Source organism: Alligator sinensis, unplaced genomic scaffold (genome assembly GCF_000455745.1).
Source record: "Alligator sinensis unplaced genomic scaffold, ASM45574v1 scaffold1174_1, whole genome shotgun sequence".
NCBI lineage: Eukaryota > Metazoa > Chordata > Crocodylia > Alligatoridae > Alligator > Alligator sinensis.
In genome coordinates this window covers 246,471-263,656 of record NW_005843020.1, presented here as the reverse complement: position 1 = coordinate 263,656, position 17,186 = coordinate 246,471, and the positions used below count along the sequence as shown (strand labels likewise).

At 44.8% G+C, this 17,186-nt stretch overlaps 1 protein-coding gene across 1 annotated transcript in view; it reads left to right on the top strand.

Moving 5' to 3' along the window:
• Positions 1 to 265: 265 nt before the first annotated feature.
• Positions 266 to 17,186, top strand: part of LOC102370752 (serine palmitoyltransferase 3) — a 127,700-nt gene continuing 110,779 nt past the window's right edge. Inside the window, exon 1 of the mRNA XM_006036792.1 lies at positions 266 to 523. Within this exon, the coding sequence (XP_006036854.1) occupies positions 419 to 523 (105 nt within the window). The 5' untranslated portion in view covers positions 266 to 418. The remainder of the gene's footprint in view (positions 524 to 17,186) is intronic.

Here is a 17,186-nt window from a genome sequence, read left to right as displayed (position 1 = left end):
GCATAATCTATCACTTCTTTGAGTGTAATCTACAAGACAGGGATTTAGATGGCAGTGTATCTTTAAGTGTCTCCACCTCTCAATCCACCCACTTCCTTGATAGCTGCAGCAGTCTTGTTGACTCACATAAATACCATGTGCATACAGTAGCCAGCAGGAACAGTGCATTTTGGAGTTCTTAAAAGCAAAGTAGTACCATGTATTTGACTTCCTAACTCACTAGGGCTGAAGGTGTATAAAGGTAACAGTTTTTTTTAGTTTCTAAGATCTTGCAGAAAGATAGTCCCTCCTTTCCTGGAAAAGCCAGACTAACCAGTTAGATACCTTTCTGGCTTTAACACCTGAGACTTCTCATCCCACTGCCTTTTTAAAGTAGAAAGACCTCAGGCATTTACGAACTGAAGATCATACTAAGCAAATGGCTAATCCCAAAGCTGTCTGCAATGGACATTACCATCAGAAACAGAATAACCTCTTAAAAAGTGGAATCTATAAGAAAAATGGAATTGCTAAACAAATTAAGGTAAGGTTTAATTTCCTGAAGTCTGCCAATCATTGAGATGAACAGTTTTAAACTTATTTAAAGGAATGGATTGTCACTGAATGGATATTACAGTATTGGCTTTATGTTAAGCTTGAAACGTGCAGCATGAGCCTGTATTCTTATTAACCCTTAAAGTTCTGGTTGAAGTAAAAAAGATATTTGGGTGCGTAGGCAATAGCATTGATCTAACTAGATTCTGTTCTTCAGATCAGAAATAGAAATATCTCATTTACCTGAAAATTGTTTAAAGCCTTTCTGTTGGTAGAACTGTAGAAATGTATCAATAACTTAAAGCAAAAGGGTTTTATCCTTGAAGTGTATGTGGAGTTTTATTTTATTATGATGTGTTACTGTTTAAGTGCAATGTAAGAAAAAACAAGAAATAGGAAAGAGATGCTTTTTTTTACCTGATGATTATATTGTTGTAAGGTTGGCATAGTGTCTAGTTTACTGGGGCATGCTCTATAGGCTTAAGAATCTGTCCTTTTTATTTACATGTTGTTACAGTGTTAGCTGCTCTTTAAAAAATAAGTTAGTCTACAGGAAATTCTCTCAAGCTGTTTCTTTTTTTTCCTGCATCTTTGAAAGCCATCTCTCATTGACCTGAATGCCTGACTATAGCTCATTTGATGTTTGTAGTTTCCCAAAAGAGAACCCCAAAACTAGAGAGGCTCTTTTGCAAAAGAGGTCCTATGCATAGAACATTAAAAGCTGTCTCTATGGAAGAGCCCATTACTATTGGAAAAATCTTTTGGCTCTTCAAATCCAAGCTGTGCTGGCTTTGAGAATGCATATGAATTGATGTAACCAACACCTCAATTGGGAACAGGAAAAGATTGCCTTTAAAGCTGGATGCTTCACGCCTCAACCACAACATCTACCAACACTGGCTTGTGTTTGAATGCTTATCTGACAGTTTATTAACTTCAATTGTCTAGTCCTAAAACTTTAGACAGTGCCTATGCCTGTTCCAGTTGCCAGCCTCAGATGCATCACAAATAAGCTCTCATCTTGAGTCTTTTTTCCTAATGGGAATCTCATGCTTTCAGCCTGTTAATTAAGGCACACCCAATGCAAAGGTTAGTTAGTGATTGTCTGGCTTCAGGACTCTAGCATGGGTGGCTCCTAGTTGCTGGCCCAGCCCGTGTGTGGAAAGATGATGGCAAGAAAGCTTGTGCAATGAAGGAAAAGTCATATCTTGCTCCCAGGAACCATATCTGAAATCACAGTCATCACTTTGGATATTAAAAGTCATGCTGTTTATCCTGAAATGTATACTTTTAGCACCGATCACCAATATTCCGGTTTCTATTTTATCAACCTGAAATAGTTAACCTGCTGGGAAAAGAATGAAAACTTGTGACAGTAGTAATTTCAGAGGAGAGAAAAAGATTATACAGTAATAACAATGTATTTATTATTATTGCTGCTGCTGTTGCTACTATTAGGATTGTAGCTAGAAAAATAGAGAAATGTGTATTTGACAGTAAACAATAAAAAAAAAATATAGGCTGGTGCTGGAGGGGGTGGGAATGGCCTGGAGGGGATAGTTAACTGATCCATCCACAAATCGTTGTGGAATAAAAGGAGACTTTATTTTTCTTTTGTGGTACAGACACATTATATTACAGAACACTTAGATCTTGTAACACTCAGAGATAGGAAAGCATCATCCCCAGTGTAAACTGGAAATGAATGGTTGAATTTTTTATTCCGAGGTCATCATTGAACTTGTAAGCGTGCAGGTCTCCTGATTCTCAGTCTGGTGCTCTATTCACAATCCCAATCTCCTTCCTTCACTTCTTGCTTGAAGCACAGGTTGGAAGGGAAAGGAACAAAACAGGTGAGAGCTCATTCTTGTTCCTGCTAGGAATCTGCCCTTTCCTGTCTGGTCTGCCTCTTCACTCTCACCTACCCCAACCCAATACATGATTTGTTATTTTTGTTCTATCCCTTTTTCCAGATATTTGTCCTCCACACATGGAGTGGCTTCCACTCTGGCTTTATCTGCCCATCTATCTATAATATTTACATTACCACATCAGTATATTAATTGAGCACCTCACAGATTTCAGTGTATTGACCCAAGCAAATATCTTCCTTAAATGGAAAAACACTTTAAATGGAGGGGGAATTAACAGACAGAGAGGAGGGTAGAGCAGAAACTGAACCTGGTTTTCTCAGGACCCACACAAAACACCCACACTCCTCTGCTTGACTATTCATGAATGAATAGTGGGTGTGGGAATGCTCAGGTTACCTACTACTTTTCTGTAGTACAGAGCTTCTGTTACTGTAGCTAATCAACAGAACCCCACCACCAAGATGTAGCATATGCTGACAAAAAGGAACTTTCAGCTGATTTAGCTACACTGCCTCCAAAAAAGCCCTTCTCTATCTGCAGAACTGTATCTATGGTGGGGGTTTAGACACCCTAGTGTGGTTCTGTTCCACCCTACTTGAGTCCCTGAACAACAATAAATGCAAAAGGTAAATGGGTTCTCGCTGCTTTTTTTGTGACCCAGGGCCACGTCTTGCCTGTGCCACAAGGAAGAGGCAAAAGTTACAGCTGCAACCGAAAAGCATGCAAAGGTGACTCCAACTCCACTGTAGTGGGGCAGCTCTCTCCTTGCTGCCTCTGACTTCCCATGCCATGGCTGCTCCAGCTCCTATGCCAGAGCTGGAGCTGCCATCGCCACATGCCCATTCCACAGTGGCTCCTCCAGCTCCAGCATGGGATACATGGTGGGGACCATTGGCAGAAGAGGTAGGGCTGCAGCAGTGGCAAAGCTCTCACTTGCCCTCCTACTTCCAGTTGTCATGTCCACCAGGGCCCAAGGCCTCTGGATTCAGCAACAGGCCATGCCCCAAGAACATGTCCCCACCCAACATGCAATGGCCTAATGGTAGCCTGGTGGGCCAAACAAAGTGGCTCTGCAGGCTGTAAGTTTGACATCTGTGCATTAATGGATTTGTTGGGGCTCAAATTGGGCAAAATAGAATCACATTTACATGCCCAATAGGTAGAATAGAATCTGTCCCCATAGTGGCCATTTCTGTAGATTCTGGATTCATTTTAGTAGCCTCAATTTTAGGACTTTCCCTATGAGAACCTGAGCCTTAGCACAAGCTAGGAGACACCTTGAAAGGTGACATACAAACTACAGTGGGTTTATGGAATGGTGAAAGCAGCTCCCCATGCCACCAAGAAAAGGACAGTGTAACAATAATTGCACCTAAGTGAGTAATGAGACAGTACAGAGTTCATTACAGAGACTTTGCATAGCTCTGCCTCACAAACGTCTTGTACTGAGAAACTGGCAGGAAGTATGACCCTACTGATGTAAGAGCACATAGGTGTGTATGTGGCTTTCATGGTCCTGTGAAAAACAGAAACCTGTTTTCTGACTAAAAGGTGTATTTTTATAAGTGACCACAAGGAAGGCAGGGGACATTTGCATTCTCTACCCTGTTCTATCCAGAGCAGTTGTGATGAGTACATCTAATATCTGTATGCAGTTTTCTGTTCATAGTTAAGGTCTGCACTGATGACCAAGCGGCTATTGCAAGAAATGTTCATTTAATCTGTCTATTGTTAAATACTAAATATGTCTCTGCAATGGGAATTTCCTATTCCTCCACTACATGGGCAACCCTCTTTTATTTTCCTTAGTAAGCTCTTCCCTTGGAATTCAACACCTCAAGGAGCATGGGCATCTTCACCTTAAAGAAAAGGGTTGCTGTATATTATTGGGACATTAAAATGGTCCAAAAATGCCACCACTGATTGTCTTCCCCACATCACATGGAGAGCAACTGTAACTTATTGAGGAGCTTGCAGTGGGAGCATTAAGGATGCTTCCAAACTTCACAGCTCCTCCCACAAAACAGGGTCTGGGTGAGTAATTGGTACCTTCTAAACCATGCCCTAGATCAGTTAGGACCCACCAAGGCTACAGACCTAGGTTATGTCTATACTATGGGGGGATGGTATCATTCTCCCTCTGCTCCCCGCTTCCCCTGGTATGGAGTCCCCTTTGCTGAAGGGTGAAGCTTTTCTGTTACACCAGCTTCCCCAAACAGCAGAAGCTCTGATCTCAAAAGCTGTCTTCTGCCACCACAACTTTGCCCACACTGGAGGTTTTGTTGGTAGAACTGCATTGGCCACAGCGTGACCCTCCTAGCTGATATAGCTCTGCTTGCAAACTTTGCCTATAATCAGTCCCCCTGCCCTCTCCTCTGTGAACCTGGGAGGAGTCTTCACAGCCTGCCTTCAATGACTCTAAAACTTGGAGGCAAGGATTTCTTAGGGTGACATCTTGTATTAGACCAACTGCATATTTGGGATAGCATTAGACAACCTTCTGTATGCCAGGTCACTTTATCTAAAACTTGGAAGCCATTTACTTATTTCCCCGCATTGTCATTAGTTGCTGATCTCTTGTCATTGTTCACCTGAGCAATCCTTCAGCAGTCCAGTCTCACGCCTCTATATGCTTCTAACCAATCTTCTCTCAATTGTCCTTTTCTACCACAGTTCCCCTTCCCTTATTTCTACATAGGATATCATTTCCTTCCCCTCAGCTGCCTCCCAAACAAACCTCAAAACTGAGACTTCACAATGTGTATATAAAATCCATAAACAAATATTGAGAGAGAGATGAAATTAGTGTAGCATGCTATCACCATTATTTATCACAGTTTATTCTTCTGCTTATATGATATATTTTATTCCACCTACACTTTTCTTTCTTCAGTCCTTGCCTATTATTTCCCTGTGATTTTTCCAGCACTTAGTATAATTGGGACCCCAGTCCCAATGGAGCATTTGGATGCAAACACAACTTAAATAGTAAGGAGGTAGGTAGACAGTGGAAATAGTATGTAGCCATGGAATTAATAACAGTAACTTTCATATACACAAGGGAGCCGCATTTACATGGAATGGGCAACATTAAGCAGTGCCTAATTTTTGTGTGCTCAGCTCTGCATTCTTATATCCTTTTAAAACAGAGCTGAGCTGGCTGCATTCCAGGCAGTAAAAGAGGGGGGAAGCTGCCTGTGTGATGCACCCAGCCAAGAAGGGGTGAGCCTGGGAACAGGAAGAACCTGCTCGCACAGGAGAGAGCCAACCTGCTTGTGTGGTGGAGAGAGGGGCTTCCCCCCTCAGTCTGTGCCACACATTGGTGTCCGGGCCTCTGGTTAATGGCCTACACAGCATGAGATCCCCAGTCACCAAGAAGTTGAACAACCCTCCTGCATGCTTTTTCCCTTGCTTTTGCCTCACCCTCAAGTATCACTATGTGCCAGGTGAGTTGCACTGAAAGCAGGAAATATGACAGGTGCTAGGGACATGCGGAGTACTCCAAGACTTGCATCAAAAGTGTTGTATGAATCTTTATGGACTGGCCAGAACTAGTACCTCTAGCGTAATTGGGTGAATTTTCAGTAGGATTAAAATCAGTGGGAAGGCAATTAATGCAAATCCCTAAAGCTGGTGAAAAAATCTGCAAAGTTTCGGTCCCTGGAGGAAACAGCACATGCTGGTTTGTTCTGGTTCAAGAGGCCTGGTAAACAGAACTGCAAACTATACAAAGAGACGGCCTTGATCTGATAAAAGGGTTTGTTCCCACTGGATCTTAGACCTGACAGACTTGAGATTTCACCTGCTATGGTCCTATGAGGAAGATGGGTAATTACTTAGTAAGATAAGTATGCGTATAAGCTGTTTATTGTTTTATTATATAGATTTTTCCCTAATGCTTTTCTTTTAGATAAATAAAGTATTACAGTGTGAAAACTGGCTGGTCACTGGTTAACTCTCCTGAGAGACAGCAGAATGGGCGCTGCTGACCTGCTGAGGTGGTGGCTAGTGAATTGCAAAGGCCTTCAGCTTGGAAAGAGAAGGAGGAATGTGAATGCCAGCTCCAAAAAGGTGTAGGCCAGAGGCCTAAGGAGACCAGTGGGAAGTTAGAGATGTACTGGGAACTGTTGACAAGGGCTCTTTGCCCCATTGCATTCCAATCAGGCTGGTCTTCTTTGCTATCTAGGCATCATCAAGAAAAAGCACTAAGGGTAGAGGAAGCACTATACCTAGACTCCTGGTGGCCCCAGGGAAACTTCTAGTATTGCTCCCCTTCCCCCCCACCCCCAATTTGCCAGAGATAATGATAATAATAATTTAAAAATTACCATTTTGGGGCCTCCTTTCTGTCCAGGTCTTAGGTGGCTGCCCAGTTCACCCATGCCTGTGTGGCATGGTAGAGGAGAGATGCTCTCTCTCCGTCTCTCTTCCTGATTACCATGCCCAGTGCCAGAGCAGCAGCCAGCTGCAAGAAGGAGCACTGTGCCCAATCCCACCCCCAGCTGTCCGCTGGAACATGCTCAGATCTGATAGACTCTTCAGAGAATTTAGCTGCCAAAGGGACATGTCTCTACTGAGCAAGTTCATGTTTTTACAGTGATAGCAAAATAGAGAGAACCCTGAAGCTAGAACAATTCAACCTACACAAATATCCCAAAATGGAGGCACTAGAGTCTCTTAAATAAAAAACTTTAGGAACTCTTTAACATGAGCAAAAGAACATATTTTTTCCTACTCATTCTGAGAAATGGCTAGATCATTTTAATTCAAACTTTCTTTAAAAAGAAAGAAAGACAGCCTGAGGCAGATGCTTGGCCTGGATCATTTCAGCCCAAATGGCTGAATTTGGGCAAATGGCATCGTTATTGGACCTCTATAATCAAGTCCTGGAGGTGGAAATACCACCAGCTTTTTGGAAGGTGCCTCAATTCTATTTAGTGATGACAAGTATATGGGTTCTCCCAAGGCTTGGCACAAACCTATAAACTTTCAGAAAAGAACCCTTCTTAAGTCAAATTCCTTTCAGACCTCTGTTACGCCTAGCTGGCAAATTACCTAATATTAAGCTTTTTCAGATCAGCTTATTCCTCCCCAGAGAAATAGCTGCCATAAGAAAGCCATATATAGTCTCCACTATTCACAGCAAGCTTTATGGGCTAATAGATGTATGCCTGCTGAGCAAAACAGATGGTAGAATTACAGGTAGTATTAGCAATGGAAGTGAGAAGAGCAGCAGTCTGCAGAAAATAGCTGATGTGCTTAACAGAACAGAAGTGATGGTCTTCCATCAGAGATACACAGGGATGGCAAACAGCTAATAGAATTTTCCCTGTGTCAGCCTCAAGACCTGTGCTCTTTCAGTCTTCCCAATAACAGACGTGGGAAGTACTCCCACAGCTTGGACATACAACACATTTACACCAGTATAAACAAAGGATGCCTACCAATGTAATTTACTTGAACTCAGTGCACAATTACCCAGAAAAAATCAGGAGTAAAATTTACCACAGTGTAAATATCATGCATCCAGAGCAATCCCAGTATACAGCCTCTTGCCTGCTTCCCTGCCACAAAGTGGTAATGTTCTCACTGTAATCATGCTAACTATAAGCAGCCACCCTGGAATAACTGGCTGTACATTCACTCCAGGCACTAGTGTAATCACCAGTGTGCATACAATAGTGATCTAAGCCAGTGGTTTTCAACCTTCCTTGACTTGCGGACCCCTAGAAAATTTCGAATGGGGATGCAGACCCCTTTGGAAATCTATAGTGTGTATACAGAACATACTTTCACTCTCTCTTGCACACCCGCACCTGTTCCACGTTGTAGATTGATATCACCAGGTGAGTGAAGGGGCCACAGGGCTGCAGTGTCACTAGGTCCCACGTGTAGCAGTGGAGGTGGCAGGATGAAGTGGGGCTGCCCAGCCATGTTCTGCCTGCTGACTCAGGGCTGCCTGCTGCTACATCTTGGGCAGCCTCTGGTCATGGAGGGAGCTGGAACAGCAGTAGCAGGGCTGCTGTCTTTACAGCCACTTTTCACGGACCCCCAGGGGTCCGTGGACCATGGGTTGAAAACCCCTGATCTAAGCATTACCAGTGTGACATCTGTTTAAGCCCTCCCCCTCCACAAAATTCACTGATTCTTCACCATTTGCCTAGAAAGAAGTGCATTTTTCCCTAGTAATGAAAAGACACAAAGAGTGTCTCTCACCACTGGCTTAAACAAGTTTCAGCCACTCCAGCCAGCCTTGTGCCACTGGCCGCTTTCCCTAAGAGCTTCCCAACAGTAATGAGTGGTATACTGCTAACCCAGTCCAGTTTTAAAAGGCTGTTTCAAAATTGGTTTGGAAACGCAGTGAAATTGGTACTGGGATGAAGGAAGCTGCATGAAGCAATAGGGGTTATGGAGCTTTTGATACCCCCACACCAGATGCCAGGAGGAGCAGAGTACAGCTCTGGGAGCATTGTTTCATTGATTCCACTTCAAATGAGCTTGTGTCATATACGCACACCACAAGACAGGAGGCAGCTGCTATAGGTGAGCAGCTGTTGATGCCACACCACTGCATCCGTCAAAATGCGCTAAGCCCTATCACTACAGGACATCCTTTAGACTCCTCCTCTTCATGTGCAATAAGCACCAGAGTAACTGTCTTCAGGGGCGTGATCCTGAAGTGAGTCATCTGCAGAGAAGCACTCTCCTCTGAGGCACTCACTTCATCTGCTGTGTCCCAGGAGTGAACAGTGAGAACCTACCTTCTCCCTACTGCCCCTTGAAGGCAACTGTCTGGTATAAAACAGAGTAGTGTCTGTGGAGTGGACTACCATGGTCTGTTCCTAGCAGAGGTCATGTCAGTCCCAGGTTAGGGTGGCTTCTTTGCATATGAACAGGACCAACATTTCTGGAGTTACCCTTTCGCCCTAACCTGCTTCTGTACTAAAATCTCTTGATAACTGTCTGTGTTCAAGAATCCTAGAGGCCACAGAACCTGGAACTTGATTAAATTAACACTGAAGGCTCAGATCAAGCATAGTCTATGCTTGCCTGGCAAGGGAAACACCGTGACCATGGCGGCTGTCTTCCTAGCTGCACTGGGGAAGACTGCTCTCCTGGCACAGGGATAATACCTGCCAAGGTAATGTATAGTAAACTTCCCACTTAGCTGCCCGAGTGGGAAGGTCTTGGCTTTAACCCCACTTTATAGAAATGGGAGACTCCTCCCTGGCTTGCCCCTGCGGCCTTACAGCTGAGGGCAAGCAAAACTTGGGGGTACCTGAACCCCAAGCCTCTGGGTTTGGGCCTGCAAGTAGGATGCCCACCAAAGGTTTTGGAAACATCTGAAGCCCCAGATGGGGGTGGAGGATGTTTGCTGGTAGTAGGGCCACTTATGGTTCTGGACTGACTCCTGGATTTGGAATTTGTTTTGGCTAATTTGGCTTGGAATACAAAAATAATAATAATAATAAAAAATTAACACTACAATGGGGAAAGGCCATAGGCAGAGGGAGAAAAACTTATGGGGGGGGCGGGGCTGAGCACACGTACACACCCTCCCCATTTATCAGCAAGTAACTCTGTGGAGGAAGGACCATCGCAGGGGGCAGACTGAGGCCTCTGTGGTGAGGAAGGGTGTGGGGCAGGGGCAGAGGTGATTGGGGCCCCAGCCAGGCCGGATCATGGGACATTTGACATGGGACACCCATCATGAGACTGGGTGGCTCGTCTAGGGGTGCAGAGGGGCTCCCGCTGCTGTGCGTACCCTGGCAGAAGCCCGGGGAACACATGCCCCACAATCTGTGCACAGGGTGGAGGCAGCTGCCACTGTGGGCTGGGCTCTGTAAGCCATTGCCACTGCAGCGGCCACAAGAGCCATGCAACGCCATGTGCATCCCGGCGCTGGATGGGCAGGGGCAATGGGAAGCACATGGCATCATGCTGCTCCCAGGGCAACGGCAGTGGCACCAGCAGCGACGCACAGAGCTCCATGTGCAATGGCAGCCGCCTCCTCCCCTCACATAGATGGGGGGGCACATGCCCCCTGGGCCTCCACTGTGGTATGCACAGTGGTGGGAGACCCCCCGCAACCTGGACAAGCCACCCGGGCTCTGATTGTCCCACCACCCAGCCCAGCTGGGGCCCCATTCACCCCAGCTCCTGACTCTGCCCCACACCCTCCCTCAATGTGGGGACCTTGATCGCCCCCCCCACCCCAAGCCCCTTCCACTTCCCAGAATAGACAGACTGATACTTGCCTACCATGCTGGGCAGCCAGTCATCCACACACCAGGCTGCAATCCTGGCTGCATGCGCACCCCTCCCCACTCCTGCTGCAGCCTCCTGGAGCCCGCAGCCAGGCTGCCTTGTGGTCTACCCACTGCCCAGCATTTGTGGGTGCTGAGCCCTTCTAGCCCCAGCCTTCCACTGCCTATGGGAAAAACTAGCAAATATTTCCCAGGTCACTAGTCAGTGTTCCCCAATACAAACTGTGATCAGTCTGTACCCATCACAACTTGGAGTATGCATGCTCACGAACACATGGTTCATAGGTGATGGGGAAATTAAAGACCAGTAAATACAAAGCACTCTGTGAATACAGACTAAAGTGTGTTCTATACCTACCTATTTCTCTACCTTTTCCCTTGAAAGAATTGAAGAATTTCAAAACCAGTGACTAATTCAAGTCCTCTTTCTGCTCATCCAAGCCAGAGATAAGTCCCATTATTAAGACCCAATTACTCGGGTATTGGCACAAATATCCGTAGCAATCAGTTTGCAAGCAATATAGAAGTTAAAGGGCCCCTCTACACATGCAGATCAAGGCACAATGGGATCTAATGTACGTTCCGCACAATGGGATCTAATGTACGTTCCACACAATTGTACCTCCTGCCATGCCATATGTACATGGCAGGAGGTGTGATTGTGGAATTGTGCATCAGATCCCATCGCACCTTATTGCCAGTACAGAGGGAAAAAGAAGTAAGCTCCCATGGCTGTGAGCTGCCTCAGCTGACAGGGCTCCCAGCCACTGGGGAGACTCATGCTACACAAACTCCCTGCTACACATGCAAAGCTAGATAACAACCAGCTATAAAGTTAGTATGCATTTTCAAGGTCTGACTTCATAGCTTGTTGGACCTTTTTATTGGTACTTTGCACATGTAGCTAGCTTCAGTTAACTGCATAATTAACCAGCTAATTGCACAATACCTGTAACATGTAGAGGGGGCATAAGTGTGTCACATCAAGTTTTCATTTCATGAGAATAAAAACATTACAATTCTTCCCTTCCTTATTCTGTCTAAACAGGGTCACTGTTGCAGATACTGGCTCTCCACTGGCTTCAGTCATATGTACAGTAAAAGCTCTGTTATCCAGCATGAGTTGGAAATGGGGGGTGCTGTTTACCTAAAAATTCTGGTTATCTGAGGCACAAGTTTTGAACCTTTTTGAAAACCCCGGGGGGGGCAGCAACTGCACATGGAGTGGTGGCAGCGCAGGGTGGTGGGTGATGGTGGCCGTTGACATGTGCAAGCTGCGCCCCCCCTGCGTCTGGCCGGCCAGCCGGAAATTCCAATTATTAGAGTGTTCTGGATAGTCAAATGCCAATTAACACCGGTTTTACTGTATCTTCTTCCTCCAACTCCTGTCTCATGTTCCTCTCCATTGTATCTCTCTCTACCTCATCTTTGGTCTTCCGCTTCCCCTTCTCCCTGGTAATACCATATTGGTAACTTCTTTTCCATGTATTCTTCCAAACTCTTTTGAACATGCCGATAGCATATCAGTCTTCTCTCTTGTACTTTCTTAGATGTACTTAGAATAAAAGCATTACAATACAATCCATATTCTTTTGTACATTTCTTAACTGGAAGAAACCTGTCATTCACTTACTTTGCCAGTTCTTTAATGCACTTTACCAACAAGTTAAACAGTCCCACTTTCAGCTTTTGAACGCTCACCAAGTATGCCCAGAGTAGGTGGTTTCCCTTTCTATGTTTGGTAGAAAACTTCAGATATCCTGCCATATCCATGGTGTAAAAGGTTAACCTGTGTTGTCATGTGAAAAACTTACTTTGCATCATTTAAACAACCCTTAGGGCTTCATGTGGGGGTGTGAAAAGCTGCGAAGGAGGTATCAGGAGCTGGAAGGGAGTGGAAGCCTTGAGAGGAAAATCATTTTTTTGAATCACAAATGAGACGCACTTTTTTCAAGCTATGTCTTAATACTTGTTCCACACCTTCTGTACTATTTTATGCATACCAGCTCTCCCTCCTCCTCCTATCTGACTCAGCAATCTTCCCTGGCATTTTTTTTCACTTGCTTAAGATTGAGTGGAACAGAGATTCAGATTTGTTTAGTCTCTCTTAAGCAATGTGCATCTCTGGAAGAATTCATTGTTAGTCATAAAGTGGGTGTTTCTTTCTGTGCATACAGAAGAAATGCAGTATTTTTTAAATATGTAAAAAAGCATGACTGAGCAAATTTATTCGCCCACTGCCCCCCCCATTCAATCCTCTCTTTGATGCCTTATTTTATTGTGTAATGTAAACATGTTATTGCACGTAAACTGGTTTTAACCATTCATTTGTAAAACCATAACTGATTTTCACCCATCTGCACAAGTTAACAGGCTATCAAGAAATGTATATATCAATCTATGACAAGTATGTAGTCAAACATGTCTTTTTATGACATGCTCCCTTTTTATTTTTTGAGAAAATCTAAATGTTACAAATTGTTAGAACAAAATGTTCTAAATAGTCTTTAGAGAGATGAGAAGTAGTTTAACCAACTTGTTTTATATTAAGATTTTTTTTTTATCAGGTCTGATTTGGGGGTATTGCTGTGCATTACAACCCTTACTGAAATCTCCTATAAATATAATTCCTCTGAGGTGCAGTGAAACCAGTCTCCCAAAGATCTTATAACAGAGAGAAACTCTGTACACACAATTCTCTTATCAAATGTTGATTTCCTTATTAATATAAGTCTAGATGCCTAAGCAACTTTCTGGTTGGCTTACATTATACCAGGGGTGGTCAACCCCATGACCTGAGGACCAGATCTGGCCCCTGGTGCCTTGTTATCTGGTCTGCAAGGCTCCCCACAGGTCCCTAGTCAGCCCCATGGGCTGTGGCCCTGCTTGCTTTGAGTGTACATAGCAGCACAGGGCCTGATCCTGTGGTCCCCCAGGGCCAGGCAGAGGGTATATCGGGCCTCAGAACGGGATCCCTGCATGTGGGCCAGGCAGCATGGGGCCCAAGGGCCCCATTTGTAGAACCCATCAGAGGGTGGCAGAGCCTGATCCCCGCTTGCAGGGCTGGGCAGAGGTAGCATGGGGCTTTGGGATCTGATTCTCACATTTGGGGCCAGGCAGAAGTGGCATGGGCCAATGGGACCCTGATCCCAGTGCACAGGGGTAGGCATGGGCAGCATGGGGTCCTGGGGCCCAAATCCCAGAAATCAGAATTGGGCAGAGGCAGTGCAGAGTCCCAGTGTTCTGGCATGCAGAGCCAAGCAGGGGCAGTATAGTCCAGATCTGGGCAAATGGATCCTGGGACATGGAGTCCAATCCAGTTCGTGGACTGGTCCTGCACCAGTCATTTGGTCCATGGGGCCATAAAATTGAACACCACTGCATTACAATTTTTTCTGTGCTGGATACACAAAGGATGTGACTCTGTTAATGAGCCGTGGAGGTTTAATTACTGATGTGCTGGCCAAGACAGCAGCTATCTCACCTTCGTGTTTTTTTCCTTTTATTTGAAAAGATTCACTTCAAAAATACTTTTCTTAAAAGAGATTGTGGCTGTAGACACAATGTTCCAGAAATTATGCAAGAAACAAGGATTTTGCTGGGTGATATCTTTTATTGGATCAACTGCATGCTTGAGATAAAGTTAGACAAGTTTTTGAATGCAAGTCTGATTCCTTCAACTAATGTCTGCATTTTTCTAAACATTGTATAATAAACAAAAACATTTGACTGATTTTGGATTTTTTTCCAACTCTACCTGCAGTTTTTAAATTTTTCTTCACAACTCATTGCCTTATGCCTAAAAACAACGCCTCCCCCCACAAAAAAAGCTAATTTTTTTTTTAATGGCATCAAAAGCCAGAAGAGTGACCTGTAGTTAAACACTGTACTTGTGACTTCACATTTTGTGCATGTGTGAATATCTGGCATTAGGAAATGTTGGTTTGTGCACCATTGACAAGAAAGCTACTGGCTTTTCTAATGCAATTTGTGTGCATGTGTGTATTGATGCCAACTAAACTTCATTTTTTTAATTCATTTTCTCTCTCTGGCCTATATTTCATCATCACTTCTCTGTGAAACTCATTTAAACTGTAAGCTTCAAGAGGGGAGCTCCATTATTTCTGCACTTTGTGGGAAATATATGGCGTGATAGCACTATAAAATAAGACTGCACATGCCTCAGCCCTTAGTTCCATCAGGAGGCTGCACACTCTTTGCAAGTGCCAATGATTCCAGGTTTTTTGCAGCATAAGGTAACTGGCAAATCTGCAACCCTAATTCATTGCTCCTGATGAGTCAGTAGAACAAAGCTTATATTCTACGTGGACTTTTTGCTTTTAAATCCGCTCACAGTGTAGAGGAAGACAAAACCTAACTTGAGTTATTCTGAGCCACCAGATACATTTTGGCATATGTTTCATCCTCATTTCTCTATGAAACTCATTGAGGCAATACATTTCTCAAGGTAGGGTTCCCTTGTCTGTGCAATTCTTGTGAAATGCTTGATGCAACTGAAAGCACTACATACTAATAATGGCCAGGTACAGACATTACAGATAAATTGGTATAAGTGATCAGAAACCAGTCTATACCCATAACCAAACAGAAGTTCAGCGTGCAGACTGGTTTAAAAATGGTGGAACCCAATCTAAGACCTGGATTGATGTGGTATCAGACTTAAGCAGTTTATGTTAGTCCAGTCTATCAATCTTCTGTACCAGATCCCCTACAACTCAAATGAGATTGCTGTCCAACAGCTTCTCAGGCTGCTTTGCAGGTCCCTGCTAACCCACGCTAGCTTGGTGCACTGGAACTCAGCCCAGGCTTTCAAAGAGTTGAGCCAAAAAAGCATCTCTCCCTAGTTCCGCCTTCTGCCTCCAGCCACCTTTCAGCAGCAGCCAGGCCAGGGCATGGGGACAGAAATATTGGTGTTTGTGTTGCTACATGACACAGTAGACAGGGGAAGTGGGGACTGTTCTCTCTGCTCTGTCATGCAGGGACACAGACTCAGGGACACAGATGGAGCTGCAGCCAGGCAGGGTGTGGGGGGAAATCCTGGCGTATGTGTCTCTGCATCTGTGTCTCTGCATGACAGAGCAGTGAGGGGAGGGGGGACTGCTTTCCCATTCCCAGCAGCCAGTCAGGGGTGGCCCATTGGCTTGGCTTCACTTGGCATTTCATTTCCAGAGCAACTGCTCCAGGTTAATAGGCACCAGAATAACTCTACTAGTGCCTAAAGTACAGTAAGTGCAGTCCCCCCACCCCCCTCCACCCCCGCCACCTCCACTACTTTGTTTTGCAGGGACACAGATGCCAGCATTCCCCCCTTCCCCCCCTTCCCCACCCCAGCTGCGGCTGACCGAGCAGCAGGGGCTGAGGGGACTGCTCCCCATGCCTGGCAGCAAATCAAGGGTGGCCCGTTGGTTCAGCTCTGCTTGGCATTCTCCGGCAACCTAGGGAGCCCATAGGGCATGGTGGGAGGCATGCAGGAACATCCCCCGACCACTGCAGGCAGCTTGCATGCCCACCCCCTCACCACACACACACACACACACACACACACACACACACTCCGCCCAGCCAAAAAAGAAAACTTGTGTTCTGTTTCATCCCAAAGTTACCTAGGGCTCTTAAACTGCGTAAGTTAGATCACTTCTGCCTTGATCTGTACTTAGCTAACATGCGTGCCTTGGCCCCAGTGATTTCACTGAGAATGCAAAGGCAAGAATTATTGTGAAATCTCAATAAAACTACTTTTTGCAGGTGCCCAAGATTAGCCATTTATATAGTGTAATGTATTTGGTGTATCTACCATATTAATTGCAGCTCTTGCTGAGGGGAATGAAGAAAGCGTACATGCAGGCATTGTGGACTGTTTCTCCTTTGGGGATCAAAGAGTCCCTTTCCCTTCTCAGTCCACTATATGTTCTAAGCCATTGGGCGATTACTGTGATTATTGCCTCCAACCAATTGGCTCATAAATCTTTAGCACAAAACCAGGTTCTATGTGATAGGCCTCCAACCTACTAAATTATATCATTTCATTGACAGCTGTTGTTTGGACCCTCAGCAGAGATCAAACAATTACATATCTTTTGCCCTAGAAGTAATATATCCTGGCTAAGGCACATTGACAGGGCAGTTTCAGGAAGCTTGAACTACCACTGGTTTGCATTGCTCTGAAGAAAGAAGATGCTTTGCATTTCCAGAGCAACTGCTCAAAGTTAATAGGCACCAGAATAACTTGATAGTGCCTAAGGTACACTAAGCAGACAAGTCCTTAGACCAATACGGCTACAACCTACGCCCCTATCAATAAGATACACAAAATGCTTTACGCACAAAAATACAAGTCTGTCCTGCCTGAAGAACTTACAGTCTAAGAGACAAGAAAAGAGATTTTTGGTTAGGGAAGTGATACATAGAAATGCCAGCACCCTGTGGCTCTACCCAAGAAATGATGTCCTCATAAAGAATTTGTCTGTAAGCCTTACTGCTTGCTGCTACG